An 18,064-nucleotide genomic window follows, 5' to 3' on the forward strand; every position below is an offset into this window, starting at 1 on the left:
GCACATAGCATTTGGTCTCCAGCAGTAACATCCAACCACATAAACCTGTTGGAGCTGTTAGCAGTGTTCAAAGAACTGAAGGCCTTTCAGACACAGTTGCAGGGAAAGACAGTACTGGTGATCACGGACAGCACCACGCCCATGTACTACCTGAACAAGCAAGGGGGCGCTCACTCTCCAGGGCTGTCCAAACTTTCACAGAACATTTGCAAATGGGCTCTCAAACACAAGATGTTTCTATTGTCTCAACACGTTCCAGGGGAACTCAATCTTCTGGCAGACGTGCTCAGCAGAGACGTCCCATTGCCCCTAGAGTACGAATGGCGACTACACGAAGACATCGTCTTCAACGTTTTCGCAGAATGGAGCTTCCCAGAGATCGACTTGTTTGCAACTTTGAAGGTCTCACAATGCCCAGATTACACATCCAGGTACCCTCAGAACCGATCCAGGGGAATGGTTTCTGGATAACATGGTCAGGGAAATTTGTTTATGCTTTTCCCCCTACTCCCCTACTCAACAAGATTGCACACAAGATGCACCAAGAACCGGTCACCATGATATTGGTTGCCCTGATGTGGGCCCGCCAACCCTGGTTCTCCCATCTGATGGTCTCCAGCAGTAACATCCAACCACATAAACCTGTTGGAGATGTTAGCAGTGTTCAAAGAACTGAAGGCCTTTCAGACACAGTTGCAGGGAAAGACAGTACTGGTGATCACGGACAGCACCACGCCCATGTACTACCTGAACAAGCAAGGGGGCGCTCACTCTCCAGGGCTGTCCAAACTTTCACAGAACATTTGCAAATGGGCTCTCAAACACAAGATGTTTCTATTGTCTCAACACGTTCCAGGGGAACTCAATCTTCTGGCAGACGTGCTCAGCAGAGACGTCCCATTGCCCCTAGAGTACGAATGGCGACTACACGAAGACATCGTCTTCAACGTTTTCGCAGAATGGAGCTTCCCAGAGATCGACTTGTTTGCAACTTTGAAGGTCTCACAATGCCCAGATTACACATCCAGGTACCCTCAGAACCGATCCAGGGGAATGGTTTCTGGATAACATGGTCAGGGAAATTTGTTTATGCTTTTCCCCCTACTCCCCTACTCAACAAGATTGCACACAAGATGCACCAAGAACCGGTCACCATGATATTGGTTGCCCTGATGTGGGCCCGCCAACCCTGGTTCTCCCATCTGATGGAGATGTCTGTCTCCCCTCCGATGAAACTGCCTTGCCCATACAACATGCTATCTCAGGACAAGGGGGAAACACCATGCCCGCAAACTCTGACCTTAGCGGCCTTGCTCCTGAAGTTATAGGGTTCGGGCACCTCCAACTTCCTCAGAGATGCATGGACAAACTTGGAGAAGCAAGGAAGCCTAACACCAGACATTGCTACTCCAATAAAGGGAAACACTTTGTCATCTGGTGCAATTCCAAGAGCATGAACCCCATTGAGTGCTCTCCTACTCATATTGTGCTATACCTAACTCACCTACTAGACTATGGTCTAGTTTTTAATTCCACAAAAGTCCACTTAGCGGCACTTTCAGCCTATACCACGTGCCAGCAAAAGGTGTTGTGGTGGAATATCCCACTAATTAAAGCTTTCATGAAAGGGGTTAAAAGAATCAATCCCCCTATTTATAACCCGGCTCCCGGGTGGGATCTAAATGTGGTACTAACCAGACTAATGGGGCCTCCCTTTGAACCTATGCACAAGGCAAGTCTCAAGGCACTCACTTACAATATAGCCTTTCTAGTGGCAGTCATTTCGATAAGGAGCGTCTGTGAACTACAAGCGCTTTCAATTCTAGACCCTTTTGTCACAATTCACATAGATAAGGTGGTTTTGCGCACTCACCCACAGTTTGCGCCCAAATTATTTTCAAAGTTCCACGTGAACCAATCTATAGAACTACCCACATTCTTCCAGAACCCCACTAACATGGCAGAAATAAGCCTACACACACTGGATGTGCGTAGGGCATGCATGTACTTTCTGGAAAAGACTAAACCACTTAGGAAAACAAGCCAGTTTTTTGTTTCAATGGCAGAGGGTGACCCTGTCTCTAAATTAGCCATCTCAAAGTGGATTGTCAATTGCATCACACTCTGTTACACTCTTGCTAAGAGAGAACTGCCCTTCAAGCCTAGAGCACACTCTACTCGAGGCATTGGGGCTTCCATAGCATTCATTGCAAATGTTCCCCCAAATCTATTTGAAAAGCGTCAACCTGGAGTTCTGTACACACCTTTACAAAACACTATTGCCTAGACACTCATTCTAGGTCTGATTCTCAGGTGGGACAAGCAGTACTAAGACATCTTTTCACGACTGTTCCTTCTCACAACCCACCTCCAACTCCGGGTACTGCTCGCTAGTCTATACACAGCATGTGATTCTAAGCAGATTAACAAGCATTAGAAGACATGCATTACTTACCGTAATAGAATTTCTGATGATTGTATCTATTTAGATTTACATGCACCCACCCTTCCTCCCCGCTCCAATGGAATGAACATAGACATCTTACTACTCTTCTCTGTTTTCTTTACTCACGCCTGATAGTCATAAGGCTCCCTTACAGCAAAAAATACAATCGGAGGGACCTCACTGCACGTCACCTTAGGGATAGTGTTACAAGCACGGCCATGTCGACGTCCCCTTTCGATTCTTGAAAGACAAGATGCAATATTATGTGGTTACCACTGGATGTCAGACTATAGGCACAGCATATGAATCTAAGCAGATACAATCATCAGAAATGCGATTACGGTAAGAAATGCATGTCTTACTGCTTCTCTCTCATTTTTCCAGTGTCACTTCATGGTCAGCATCATTTCATCCTTTATTAAAAAAACGTTTTTTAAAAACCTAAAAACCTAGTCAGAATTCACTTCTTTGAACCTATTGCTGAATCAAAATTCCAACTTTTCCAAGTAGGATTTTGGAAAAAACACCTTCCTCATGGTTTTGTCCGCATTCCAGAACACAACACGTTCCCTCCAGGTTGTGGAGGATAACTCTTTATTAATAATAAATTACATGTTCAATTCTGCTGCTTGATCACTACACTTTGTTCTATTCTGTAGAGCTTTCCATCTTATTAACCAACCCGCATGTGCTTAGGCGTAGAGTACTGGAGTGGTTTTGATTTTATTGTTCTTCAAGGATTCAGCATGCACACCTGTGATCATTATTCTTTCCCTACTTCTAAAGTTGCTTTTCACTTTAGAACACCTCTGAAGGATACTCTGAGTGAGGACTGTACACACTCAACAGTATTTCACCTCATCCAGTAGAAGAACAAATGTGACTGGAATATCAAATCCATGCAAGAATATCATTTTGTGATAAGACCAGATGGAATGTGCATCCAGACACCCCCACTTGTCTGAAAAGGGAGTTAAGCCCTACAGTGTTAGCTTCTTTCTTAATACATGTTGGCTTATTTGCAGTGCACTTTGTTTTGCTATGATCCACAACTACAACTTCAAGAAGACATTACCCTCTAATCCCCCAACATTGTCCTAGTACTTACTGTCTTTAGGAGAATTTTTTTGTGAGAGAGGTTTTACACCCGGAAGCTTTTCATCCTGACACTAGTGGCTAGAAGCCTGAATTACAACTTGTCCGCAAAGAGAGGACCCGCATACATCCCTTCTCTTGTCATTCCTTCACTTGATCCTGGGTATCAGCTGGGAATGCCCCCACAATTTTCCGGTTCTGTTCATCTCCCAAAACATGGGTTTTTCACCAAGTACTTATCCTAAAGGGCTCACAGACCGCAGCTCACAGTACTATGCCACTGTTAATAGATGCCAGCCCAATGTCTGGCCACCCACGCCCTGAACAGCGCTCCACTGCTCTCGAGCTAGGTCTGTGCTTTAAACAATCAAATAAATACATAACTAGTGGTGAATTGCAATCACCAATCAACATTCACAAGGGTCCTCATTACGACTCCGGTGTTAACCAATGGCGCTAATAGCGCCATGGTTAACGCCGGTAACTTACCGATTCCGCCAATGGTAAATGGGGAATTACCACCCCATTCCAAGGTTGGCGGGGCGGTAATTCCCCATTTACCATTGGCCCTTCCCCATTCCCATTTTTGACACATAGGGCTCAATGGGACTGGGGAAGGCGGTAATTACGGTACCGCAAATTGCGGTACCGTAATTACCTCGAAAGTCCCTTTGCGGGTCCCTACTTTAACGGCTGGTCCAGACCAGCCGTTAAGGTCGGGAGCCGCAAAAGGACCTCGTAATCATGAGTTAAGGGTTTAACGGCGCCGACACCTTTTACGGCGCCGTTAACCCCTTAACGCCAGAGTCATAATGAGGGCCCAGGTATCCCTGTCTTTCCTTATATAGAAGGGCAGGGGCAGAGGGGGCCCTCCCTGTCTGAAGCTCAGCTCAGAGGTCCGATTGTTGCAGTGACAGAGACTTTTGCTAAGTACACTGTTGGGGAAGTTTTCCTAAAGTCCCACTTGGAGGTAAGACTTTAGTAAGGTATCCAACTGGCTTGTGGTTCCCCAACTCTTAGTATCAGTCTGTATTACCCAGAGACCTTGGTAGAGTGGCAGAGCAGTCAGGCTTATCTGACGAGGAAGATGTGAGCTGTAGGTAAGTACACTCAACCCAGCTAGTAATGCACATCAAAGAAACCCTTACACATACATTTATATTAAAATATAGATGTATTATATTTATACAAGAGTCACTGTTAAATACTTAGCACAATAAACCAACACACATAGGTTTACTTTACAATACTTTCAAAAGGCCACTTCTAGGGAACGCGCACAATTGTTACAGGAGTTTGACAGGTCTAACGTACTATCGGTTATAATGCACACGGACAAAGTAATACAGTAATTGCATTTAGTCAGCATACACATATAAGATATTGATTTCTGGGAAGGAACACAGTTTGTTAGCGTTATCCTAGCGGTGTTTCAGGTTCTAGAGGCAGTTTCCCTGCACAGCAAGTCCTTTAAAGTCCAAAATACAACCCTAGCTAAAAGGCAGTTTGGAGAGGCTTAATGTCTTGAAAAGCAGTAGAAGTCAAAAGTTCCTGCAGATACTTTCTAGTCTCTAGGGAAGAAGATGCAAGAAGACTTAACCAATGTTGGCAACCCTGTTAAATGACTCGCTCAAGGGACACAAGCAGCGGCTTGAGTCAGAGGTAAGAAGGGGTTGCCCTGGACACCTCTACATGCATTCCAATGCTCTGGAGTGACTTTCTGGACTACGGTAAGCAATAACATTTTCCCCACAGTACCTTAGGTTTGAAGAAAACGATTGTGGTGGATGCAATGTGATGTTGCAGTTCTGGACCCTACCTCTGGATGCCTTGGTCTGATGACGAAAGGCAGGACAATGGACATCATCTCTCTGTAGCAGTCTTGTGGGAGTACCTCTGGCACAGTTTTCAGCATCTTCTCTGGTCACTCTTCTGTTTTGGTGTCTTTCCTGCAACACCAAAAAAGCACATAATTTGCCTGATCAATTTTCTTCAGTTCCTGCAGTCTCACACTCTGATGAGGAGGTCTGGTCGAGTTGGATTGGGTCTCTGTAGTGTCCTTGAGAGCTCAGCAAAGACTTGTATGGATCTGTCCTTTCCCCGATGATGCACACAAAATGGGCAGCAGGTCTCCTGGTATTGGGGTTCTGCAGCTCTGGAAAATCACAGGACTTCAGGAGATGGCTCAAAACACAATTTGTCTTGGGACTAGGTGTACCAACCAATCAAAAGGAAGGAGAACTCTTCTTCAGAGTTCTTCTGTCGCACAGAAAACTGGGACAGAACAGCAGTGGTCGCTTCAAGGTGTTGAAAAGGATCTGCAGGGGGTCTCTGGTCGTCTTGAGGACATCAGCAATCTTGACTTGTATTCATCAGTCTGTACAAACTGGGGTCAGGGGGTGCTGCACAGTGGAGGAGCCTTTTGATATATCTGTGGGCTATACAACTATAAATTTGAGGATATCCACTAGCATTTATTCACACCATTCTGAAATAGGGTAACAATCTACCCCTGTCCCTGTAGTCCTGTAAAGAGAAGTTCTTTCCCGGCAGGAGTATGTCATCCTTGCAGAAAAGGTGTTATCCCTTTAATAGAAAAAGGTTACTTGCTGGAAATACTACAGTGGATTTGGCAGTTCATCATCCCAAAAGAATATATGATTTTCTTACACCACGAACTGCCTACTTACATATTCCATCAAATGTATGCCATCAAATGTTCTTATGTTTTTGCTTCTTTTAAAAAACTGTGCTCACATTGTGGATAAAAAGGTTGTCACTCTTCTAGTGGGGACTTGCACTATAGGAAATCCTGCTGCACTCCTGGATGATTTTCCTTAGAAGATCAAATCAGTGATTATCAATGTATCGAGCCTTCAAATGGCACACAGATTCCTGATCAACCTTAAGACACCCATTCCCAAAGCCCCTGGGTCGTTACTTCAGCACTCAACAGAGTGTTGTATTCCTGCCAATTGACAAATTTCGGAAGTAATGAAGACATACAACCAACCTACTTTGGAAGTACAGGGATTAAACAAGGGAGTAGGTCTAGGTGCAGGGAGACCTGCTTGTCAACCTTTCTTTTTTTTATCCAAAATAATTGATCAAGTTTTCCCATTTTCTACACAAACAAGATCCTATAAAAGCATAGAAGCATTGCTTCATTGCATATATCTTTATTCAATTTGGTGAGATCCTACCCCACCCACCGCTCTCCTGATCAGCGTAATCAAAATCACCTACTTCAATTCACAACTAATTTGAAAAAGGGACAATGCAAAACCATTGAATTCCATAGTCAAAATAAGATATTTGGCTGCCTGTGCAGTCTAATTTCCACCTTCTTCTCTGAGTCTCTCACAAACTTCATTCAATGTCAAACAAAGTGAATGCCTGAAGCCGCACATGTCCAAAAGCTTTCATGTACTCTTTGGCTAGGTAGTGTCCCCACATCCAAGTGCTTAAATAAAGAATGGAGGGCAGTACCCCAAGATTCAATAAAGTACCCACATATAAAAAACATACAGGGGAAAAAGAAAAAGGGACGTGAGAAAAGGAAATCTACTTTACAAAAGGTCCTAGCTGGTGCTAGCAAATCTGGTCCCTAGCTGTTGCTGGTGTGCCGCGTTTTTACCCGACCCTAGTTTCGTTCAATGCTTTTTCCAGGCGAAAGGAAACCTCATGCTTTTGTTTCTATCTGGTTGATAGAACTACTGGGAATGCAGCTATGGGGCCATGAGTCATCCTCAGTAAAGTTCCTGGAAGAGTGCAAGAAGCAGAAGGGCTTTGTCATGATTCTTCTTTGGTTAGGGATCGTCGTTTGTGCTACAGATTTATTCCCAGGTTCAACAAGGCAAGGATGCAGACCCTTGGGTAAAATGTGTGGCAGAGGTTGCATTAGTTCAAATGTTTGACTGCCACTGCCAACAACTACCTGAAGGCCACCATATTGAACTCTTGCATGCAACTTCCCAAGCTTTCTCTCAGGTAGCTTTTCCAAATTAAGAAAAAGACAACATTAAGGACTCTGAATTTGGTACTTCATTTGCGCTCAGTTCCCACAACACACAGGTGGCTGTACACAGCTAGAGTTGAGCAATGGTTGCCAACAATCAGTGGAGACAGCACAGGCAACTGTGAATGGAGATTCACACAGGTAAACAGGTTGCCTTTGGGCACCCTAATACTTGGAGAATTAAGGTCTCTCACACTCTTCTCCTGTTCCTCATGAAATCTTTGATGTTAACTCATCTGGCAAGTGTCAGCTAAACATGGTTATCGGAAAACAGACATATTCAGGGACTTGTGTGAGAAGTTCTGTGTTGAACCTTTGGTGTTTCAGGGTCCAAAGTAATTAAACAAGTTTCTGCTTTAAAGGGCATTCCTTACCTGACAGCCTGTGGCTGAGGCTGTGCTCGCATTTCTCACTCTCAAAGTGGTGTTCTGAGAGCCAATCACTTCTGCTATATCTAATATCCAAGCCTCCTTATCTCAATCTTATTCCAGATTGCATGATTCTCCGCCTGGGTCCTCAGTTCTTCCTAATGGTGTTGTCAACCTTAAATACACAGTAGAAGAAAACTCTTTCTCCTTTTTTCTATTCCTTCATCAGAATATAAATAGAAGCATCATCATTCAGACATGGTCAGGGCAGCACCTGTGTATGATTGTGGTATTACATTTTTATTTAGCATTCCACTAACAGATTCCTACTACTTTGGGGGAACTGTTATTGTGGGTGTTGCTAATCCCCAATTTATACATGTTGGACGGAGTAAAGGCTAACTCAGCCAATATTGGATTTGAACTTGTGCCCTTCACGCATAGCTGAGCTATCTTTCTAGCTTGTTAATTTTTAGCACTTTTCATTTTTTAGGAGAAGTGAGTCATTTTTAAAAGAAATTGGCATTTCAGGTGAGAGGCTGAAATCTTCTAGTGCACAGGGGCCGATGGATCATGGCTATGATTTCTCTGGCTTTTGTATTTGATTAGATTTGCCTGGTTACATCGTTCCTGGAATCTCTCTGCCTGCACCTGGACTATACTGTTGACCTGTGTTTCTCACTATCATTATGATTGGGAGCATTCAGAGGCTCTCATGTTTGGCCACACTATGTTCTCATCTGCTACGAAATGCTAATCGGGCTCCACACATGTTAGTTGCTGGATTTCATTATACATAGATGTGATAAAAAATAGAAGAAGAGTGGAGTGCAGTTTGCATGTGATAACCCCTTTCAGGTCTTCCTTAACGCAGTGCAGCCACACTGCAATGAGGTTGAATAAGGATCCAGTCAGTTAGCAATCAAGTTTTGGTATTTTTGTTACTTTGTAATATTCGCAAACTGAATCTACATGTGTTTTATCTTACGTATGGTGTCCTGTCGAATGGTTGTTTTTTGCTAGATTGCGATTGAATACTGGATCTGTAGAACCTTCACCATCTAGGAAACTGTTCCTGAAACAGTTTTGTATGAGATACACAGTTATGTAGTTACTTTCCTGTGATCATTTGCAATCGAACAACGCACAAACGTATGATTACTGCAAGACTGAAACCCAGGTAGTATGTCACAATCAACAGACCCTTTCACAATTGCCATAACTATGCTAACCTGCTCACCTATGTGCAAGAAGGGTTTTTATGCTTCGGTTTAGTTGTAGTTGTTCCCTTGGCGGGGCACATTGATGAATGCATATAGTAAGCATTTTTCGCTTGGTATACCTCTGGTATCTCTTCAAAATATTATGCACTGTGATGGGGAATATAGATGTCACACTAATGCACTACTTTCGTCCTCGCAGTCTTCATGACTCTAATTCTTGTGTCCCTGTCAAAGAACATAATTTTGTGATAGTATACCTACGGTTCCAAACAAGACTTTGAAATGTGAGTATTTAAGTTGTGACCTAGGTAGCATAATGACATACCCTTTTCCAACAGGCGGCATTTGATTAGGATATAAAACTATCTATTTGAAATCTAATAAAGATATCGTTTTGAAATCCATACTTCTTTCTTTTCTCATAGTAATGCATACAAATAAGAGATGCCCTAGGAATAAAGCTTCAGATACGATTTTAAAGTGGTAGTATTTTACTCTCTAGGTTTTGAAGTCGGGAATGTGGTGATTTTTACGGAGTAAAATGTAATTTGCATTCCCAATGGGCCTATATTATTAGATGAGTACAAATCTATTTAATCTCTTTAATAGTTCTCTTTTGTAACCCCCATTTGCACCGAGCAAGTAATGCTAAATAAAAAGATGCATGTTTGTCTTAGTGTTCCACTTCAGATAATTCAGTAACAATATAAGGGCTCCTTTCTGTGACAAAAGTCTGCGGAAGCCACTCAACCGAACATATCTGTAGAGTTGGTTGTATACGAATTGTTTGAATGTCAATTGTTCGAATAACAATTGACCTTCTGCACAATTGGCCGAATTTAAACGGTCAATTAGGATATATATGCGGGGGGAAACCCCCCGCAACCCCCACCCAATCCTACCCCTCCCCAACCCCCCTCCCAAACCCCTTATATTATTATTACACCAACCCAACCCATAATATATATTAAAATGACCATAGGTCAATTGTGCAGAAGGTCAGTTAGGACCCCTATAATTCGAACAATTGTGTCATTCGAACAATTGTAAACAAACAATTTGGGTAATACCTTAGAGCTATGACGGTGGAAGCATCCTGAGTTTGTAATGTTTCCTATTTTCGTTTCGGAGTATTTTTACTTGCTATGTCTTTCTGTTGGGAGTCTTTACATGTTTTTTCGCAAGTAAAAATAGCTGGTACATCGCTTACCTGTAGGCCGTGCATATACCAAAGCGGCATGCTTACTCTACGAATCCTCCCTCCCTGCTTGATGTTTGCTTCCTCTTCAACTTCAGCTGTCTGGACGGATGGGCAAGATCCACTCTGAATAGAGGATGAACCTATGACCATGTCTTGAAGATTATAGCGTGTGCATCGATTCAGAGTTGTTTAGGGGGGGTTACATTTTTGTAGTGCATGTCTGTGAGGAGATGATTCTCCTCAAGGTAGTAACTTGGGGGTAATCACAAAGTCTGGGTCTATTTAAAATACCTGAGGGTTTTAACCAAATAATGACAGTAAAAATTACAACATCCCCCACTCCCAAATATATATATATATATATACATATATATATATATACACATATATATATATATATATATATATATATATATATATATATATATATATATATATATATATATATATATATATATATATTAAACGCTTAGGTTGCCCTCTGCTGTCCAAATGACAAAGTGTGCTGACTTCAACAACAGCTACCATTTAAACAAACATAATGAGAATGGTTCTAAGTGGTCACCTTCACCTTCAACTATCTCAAATATTCGGACGTTACTTCTTTCCACCCACACTTTTCTTTCCACAGGGCACGGCGGTACGAGTGTCAATGAACAGTTAATTACTGGTTCAACGTTTCAGGCTCTAAAGAGTGAAAAACTGTAGGACAAATGCCTGCCCACAAGCTAAAACTGAAAATAGCTGCTGTAATTATGCTACTATGCAATTTTATGCCATGACAAAGACTCTGCAATAAAACAAGGTTGACAATTGTACATCTACAAAGACTCATCATAGAGGCCTGTGTGATCAATGGAACTTAGATACTGATCTTATGCCATGCATACCTCATATTCCATTTCATATCTTTAGACTTTTCAATGACCATGAATAAGCCTCAGGGACCTAGATTCCTGGAAGTGATTGGTGTTAATTCCATTATTTAAGAAGGGGGAGAGAAGTGACCCTATGGATTACCGACCGATATTGACCTTCAAGATCTTCTAGAATGGCATATGTTATGCTGGAAACAGCGAGTATATTAGAAAAGATTTCTGCCTTCAATGAAGGAATGCCCTAGCGCTTCTATTCATGAGACACCCAATGTGAGTGCAAATGTGGCATCTCAGTTGCCCACGTTCACAGTTCCATTGGTATGTAATGTACAAACATATTCACAGACCCTTCGATGTATTGTATGGTACAGGCACAGTGTGATCCATGCCTGTACCTCTTACATGAAAATGAGGTTAAAGATTGGAAACACTTTTGAGTTTGGAAAGTACTGAAACCTGTATACATTGAGCAGTTCTGTCAATTCCTTTTGCACAGCGCAATGTAGGTGCCTCTTATTTGGGGTCCTGGTTGATGATGGCCCGCTGTTAGTGTTCTATCTCTGTAAGATTTAAACACAACAACTTGTTGATACATATTTGTTGTATGTTGCTTTGACCTTCTCTTCATCCATCTCTGTTTTAGCTCAGAAAACAGCTTTGTGAAGTATGTCACATGCACGTTAATAGCTACGTATTCATTGGAAAGAAAAAAAACACACTGGGGCTGATTTACAAAAGCGTTTTTACAATGGTGCAATCCCATTGGAAAACCCTTTGCAAATCAGGTCAACTATCGCACAAGTTGAGGCCAATTTGCTGTAGTTGCACAAGGCAAGTGCCCTTTTCCCTCCTGTTACCTGGTCAGTTTAGCATCCCCTTCTCTAGGGTTTGGTGCATTACAGCAAAGAGGCTGAGAAGACAGGGCAGGAGGATGCAGGAGGGAAACACATCACATGATATTTATGGCATTGCTATATTTGATAATCATTTCTATATCTTCATTTACTGCAGATCGGCTGCTATTGTGCATGCAGTCAGTGATCAAAACACAAATATTAATAACATAACCTGCATACAGTAACCATGTTTTTTCCCCTTCCTTTGGTTCTAGCTATCTGCATCCTGCCATGTTTGAATGGAGGGCGCTGCGTCGCGCCATATTCATGTGCATGCACAGCAGGATGGACCGGCACGCGCTGCCATATCGGTACGTATGACCAATGTCCAACTCAGATAACTATTGTACGCTGCCACATGCATGACTTCTGATTTGCTAATGTGATGAATACTAGCCAGTTCTAATGGGAAATGTTGAAAGTGCTACAGCTCTAAGTGCAGTGACCCTAGGTCTAAACTACTGATAGAAATGAGGGCTCTCATAATTGGAGCTTCCTTATTGATGGCATTGACATTTGTAAAGCAGCACTTTTTTGGATAATCTTTTCCATCTGCGAAGCAGAGGTCAAATTGGTATTAAGTAGCCAAAAGGAGGGAAAAGAACCAGGTCCCAATATGACCCCAGTTTACTTTTTTACTACTGAGCTGACAATTTGGGTCCCGTACTTGACCAGACTTGTTAACAACGTCTTGGGTCTGGGTCGAGTTCCATTATCGTGGCCGGAGGCAATTATTATACAGATCTTCAAGAAGGGAGACAGAAAGCATCCAGCTAATTACCTGCCAATCTCCCTTCTTGACTCGGGAACGAAGATCTTTGCCAAAGCAGTGCTTGCCCACTTGGAGTCATGGGTTAGTGAGGTTAGCACTCTGAACCTTCTTCAAGTGGGTTTCCAAAGGAGCATCAGTACTGTGGACCAGTCCTTAAGGCTTTGCTTATTATGTGATAAGGACCCATTCCTTAGGAAAATGCCTATTTACTCTGTCTTTATAGATCTTAAGGCAATGTTTGACACAGTTCCTAGGGTAAGGCTATGGAAAACTCTGATGAACCGCGGCATTCCCCCAGCTCTATTATGAGCTATTATGATGCAATAACAAGGGAATAGGGCAAGGGTTTGTTGTGGATTGGGTGGGGCACTATCTAGGAAATTCAGTATTCAGATTGGTGTCTGCCAGGTCTGTGTGTTGGACCCCTTTTATTTTGCTTGTTTATCAATGGTGTAATTTGCGAACTATTGGCAACTCCCACTGATGCGCCAACTTTGGCCCAAGACAGGATTCCTGTCTTGATGTTCACAGACGACGCCGTCCTCCTGTCCCTGACCCGGTGAGTCTATGTCAGGAGCTGGCCATTTCCTCAGGCGTTTGTGAAGAAAAAAAAGGCCTGGTAATTAATATTGCATATGCAAAGGCCTTGATCTTTAAGGGACCTAGGGGGCAAAAGGGCGCCAGCTTGACCTGATGCTTGAAGGCTCGAGAATTGACCAGGTAAAGATATACAATTACCTAGGTATAAATGTACATGAAGCCTGTTCCTTGGGTGATCAACTGAAAAAATCGGTCCTGACCTTATCTAACTATAGTGGCTCAATTGCCAATTTTGCAAATACATATGGGGGAGGTGCTCCCGATGTGGCCATAGAGGCCTACAAAGTTCAGGCCAGACATGATGCTGTCTATGGGGCCGAGTTTTGAGGATGGAGTAAATTGAGTAATGCTTCACAGCTATCTGTGACTAAGAATGCTTTTTAAAAAAAAAACATATTGGGTTTGCTCACTAGTGCCCCAACTCTTAAAATCCTCCTCAAGGTGGATCTGCAATCTATTCAACAACTTTAAACCGTTTTTGTATTGGATCAGGTTGTGGAGCAATGAGAGCTTGTTTAAATACAGGAGAGCAGTGGAGGACGTAAGGGCCCAGGAGGGTGGTTTAGCGCTTCCCTGGCTAGTGCACCTCAAGAGGGAATTCTCTGCCCTTGGCCTTGAAAACGTATGGGTCCATCCTGTGACAATTAGCCCAGGCTCAAAAGCTAAAGTCCAATATGCCCTTAAATTGGAAAGGATGGCGGCAATCGAGGGAAGATTGGCTAACTCCCTTCAATTTAGTACCTATTGGGCACTGAAACAGGAGCAAGGGTACGAATTCTACTTGGACTGTATGAGTCCTAAGATTATAAGATCATTATATCTTAAGCCTCGACTTGGTATTATGCCCCTTGCCTCCATGAGGTCTAAGTGGACTGTTACTGTTAGCCCACATTGCCCATTCAGCCCTAGTGTCAGGAAGAGCAGAGTACATGTTTTGCTTCTTTGCACTATGTATGTGGTTCTCAGGAAGAGGTCCTTAAAACTCCTCTTCCAGCAAAAACAGGTCCTAACTGTTGCCGAGGCCATTGGGCTCTGTTTGGGTGTCAACATTCCTATAGCCACATTTACAACAGGCTGGTTTTTGTTAAGGGCCTGGTGCAGGAGGATGCAATTTAATATTTTGGTTCCATGAGTACATGTATTTCCCTTCCCCTTCTGCAACAGGGGCATTTTATCCTTCTGTCCCACAGTGGAAAACTAATATTAAGCTGTGCGGGGCCTATTGTGATTGTTGTGTATTCCTAATGAAATTGTCATGTATTTCTCATGTTGTAAGCATTCCTGCATGTTTCATTGATGTCGTCAATTTCAATCTTATTTCATATTGAGGATAGGTGATTTAGTCTTTCATTTTTTATGACAAATTATAACTCAATCTGTACCACTGACTGAAAGATGTGGTGATGACAAACACTAAAGTGAAATTGTACAACACAGTCTGTGGAAGAATATTCAAACAAAACGATATTTCTATAGAATGTTATATCAGAAAAACATGACATAATTAACATAGTATGCTTTCAGCAACTTAAACATTTGATGAAATATAACTTATGCAGTTGCCAGGAAAGACCTCCTGACAATGACATGGTGCCTGTGAATAAGGCATTGGGAGAAAACGTAACTCTAATTCTGCAGACTGCCAATTTTAACACTTCCAATTTGAGAATTACTCTGAGAGAAGCAACATGAATTAACCCGTAGTTGAAAGATTAGTGGAGAACACGTATGATAATATGCAAAACACCATTCGGAAAAACCTGTTATCTTCAACAAGCAAAGAATTCTTACCTATAGACATACACACTATTAAGAAATGTCATACGTCATGCCTGAATGGGAGCTGAACAGGCCAAGAGTCTTGTTTCTCCTAATCGCCTAACTTTTACATATTTCAAAACATTAAACAAGGCACTTATAATAGCCAAAATCCTGTTTACTATGAGAGCATTGCGCCTGGTTCTAAAATAATTGGTAAAGCTCTTTGAACAATTAAAGCGTGATGTGTAACAGCAAGGAATTACTCTAGCTTCTGATGTTTTTTTTTTTTTTGTAACCAGTTACCTAGCAATTTAGACAACACACGACGCAAAATGTAATACAAATGCTAGTTTTTTTTTTTTTTTTTTGGTAAGAGCCCAAATACCCTGGCTTGTAAAACTCCAGGAGGAGCCCATTATCAAGCTTCTGGAAACATTACACAATAAGGAAGCTCTCAGCTCGATAATTGCATTACCAATTGTTGAAATGGAACGTGCTAACTTTCTCCAATTTTATAATATTCAACAAAAAAGGAATCAAAACCCCATATTGAGCAAACAACAACTCTGCAACAACAAACGCTTGCCCATAACGCTTTCAAAACCATGATTATTATTTGTACTGGATCCTGGAATATTCTTGGAGAGTAGACCTTACCCATAATTCGTTCACAGACTCTTCTCATCTTCAAAGTGATACCGATGTTGTGTTTCATCTCTTCAACTGATACCACCCTTGTAGAGTGAGCATCTTTGCTTAAACTCTTATCATATGGATGGATTTTAGAAAATCTGCAGAGCTTTGTTTTTATGGGGATTTGACTTAATACTAGTAAAGGAACCAAGATCTTCAATAAGGTCTGAGCAATGATGAGCAAAGGATTCCCTTACATCAGCAAATAACATACACATCACATGTTCTACTAAGTGCAAAGCCAAAGAGTGATGGTTACTGTACCAGTGCACCTCCCCAAAACCAGTAACATAGTCTTAGATTGGATATGGCTCTCTGAAGCCCTTGCTATGTTGGTGAAACATTCTTTCTGATTTTTTATCGATAAATTACATTTTCTCTCCAGGAATTTGAGGGGGCATTCTCATTTTTTCGGTAATGAGATTGACTGTCAAAGTTGCTTAATGTCTCAAAACATATTTTTGATTCAAGAGACACGGCTAATGGCTCCAATTTTGAGCATTTGTTGTAAACCTACAGAATATACCAACAGAAAGAAATCTAAGTTATAACAATATAAAAATGAGTTAAGACATCATAGATACATTATTGCTAGGATGCAGTGGGTTAATACATTTACTGATAATATAATCAAAGATCCTTGCTTATTCTTGACCTTCATTAACAAAGCAATGGCATGGGAAAATCTAGACAGATTGTGCCCCTTCCGGAAGAACAATTTATTGATTACATTAAAGACAATTTTCAAGTCTTGGAATGTAAACAAAAGGACTTTCCTAATTCATACCACACTACTGAAGTAGGCGTAATCTATTTTGAATCCATAGAGATTGTGGATATTCTAAAACAAAAACACCAGGGCCTGATGGTTTAGTGAACAATACTAGGCTGAGATGTGGGCTAACGTTACACTCCTCCTTTACATTCATATAGCCACAACAGGAACAATTCCCCATTGCTGTAAAGAGATGTCTTTTATTCCTAATTTGTTTTTTAAAACGCTGAAGAACAGATCCATCTGCATATCATTGCATTGCTTTGCTAGATTCCCAGAACAAGGCCTTTGCTAATTTGGATTTATGAATGCATAAGAGATGGGCGTCAACACGCTGTATTTAAATGATGTTAGGTAAGAATGGTGTAGTAACACTGTGTGAGACTACACTACACTCTGCCTGGTATTAGCTTACCCTTCTTTTAGTATTGGTCTGTACTACACAAGTTGGTACTGTGAATGAGCAGCCCGGCCTATCTCAAGACGGGTACATATGACATGTAGCAATGAAAATTGTAAATACAGGCGACCAAGTAACACTTACACTCAAGGTTTCTGTTATAAATAGTTATTTATTTGACATCAATGTTTAAATAAGCATTCGTTAAAAAGGCAATGTATGTAACAAGGTAAATATACTTTAAAATACTTTTCAGGATCAGCACAAGTTAGTGGATACTCTTTAGAGATGCTTTTTACACACTCCCTACACCCTGAGGTGACTTCATTCACAAGGACTGTAATGGCATTTATCTGTCACACTGAATACACTTTGCAGAATCTGAAGTTGCAGAAAGGGAAGGTTTAAGGAAGAAAAAAGGTTAAACAGGTTCTCAGTTTAGGTGAGGACACTTAAATCTTCCAGTGAGATCTAGACAAGCCTTTACCAGCAACAACAGTCTAAAACAAGTTACCACCGATGATGGACAGAAATATCAAAATCAATGGACTAGAAGATTCTGCAGGGAGCCAGGACAGCCAAAGTCAATTGGAGCACAGTCTATGGAGCTGAGGCACTTCTTAGATAGAAAGTCTTGCACAAAGTTACAGAGTTTGTAGAAATCACGTCTAGGGTCACAAGCTGTGAAGCCTGTGAAAAGTGGAGTTGGAATCAACCCTAAGGTAAGCTAATGTAATTCCCAACCGAGAAGAACACAGCTAAAAAGACACTTAGGTAAATACACCAAGTCTAAACAGTACCTCTGGTTTGAAGAAGAGTGGTCCAGCTGGGTTTGCTCCTGTTGCAGCAGTGCAGACACTGGGTTACTGAGCCTCAGTCATGGGGACACGAGAGAGGATGTCTGGAGGGCTCCTGCGGCAGCAATTTGGAGGTTGTCA

The 18,064-nt window shown here is 41.8% G+C and overlaps 1 protein-coding gene across 2 annotated transcripts in view; it reads left to right on the forward strand.

Annotated features, from left to right (window-relative positions):
* SVEP1 (sushi, von Willebrand factor type A, EGF and pentraxin domain containing 1) overlaps window positions 1–18,064 on the forward strand; it is a 1,471,106-nt gene that overhangs the window by 1,443,524 nt on the left and 9,518 nt on the right. For both annotated transcript variants that reach the window (XM_069630907.1, XM_069630908.1), the window contains one exon: window positions 12,341–12,436. In XM_069630907.1, the coding sequence (XP_069487008.1) occupies window positions 12,341–12,436 (96 nt within the window). The remainder of the gene's footprint in view (window positions 1–12,340; window positions 12,437–18,064) is intronic.

Source organism: Ambystoma mexicanum, chromosome 6q (assembly GCF_040938575.1).
Source record: "Ambystoma mexicanum isolate Mex_15411 chromosome 6q, UKY_AmexF1_1, whole genome shotgun sequence".
Taxonomy (NCBI): Eukaryota; Metazoa; Chordata; class Amphibia; order Caudata; family Ambystomatidae; genus Ambystoma; species Ambystoma mexicanum.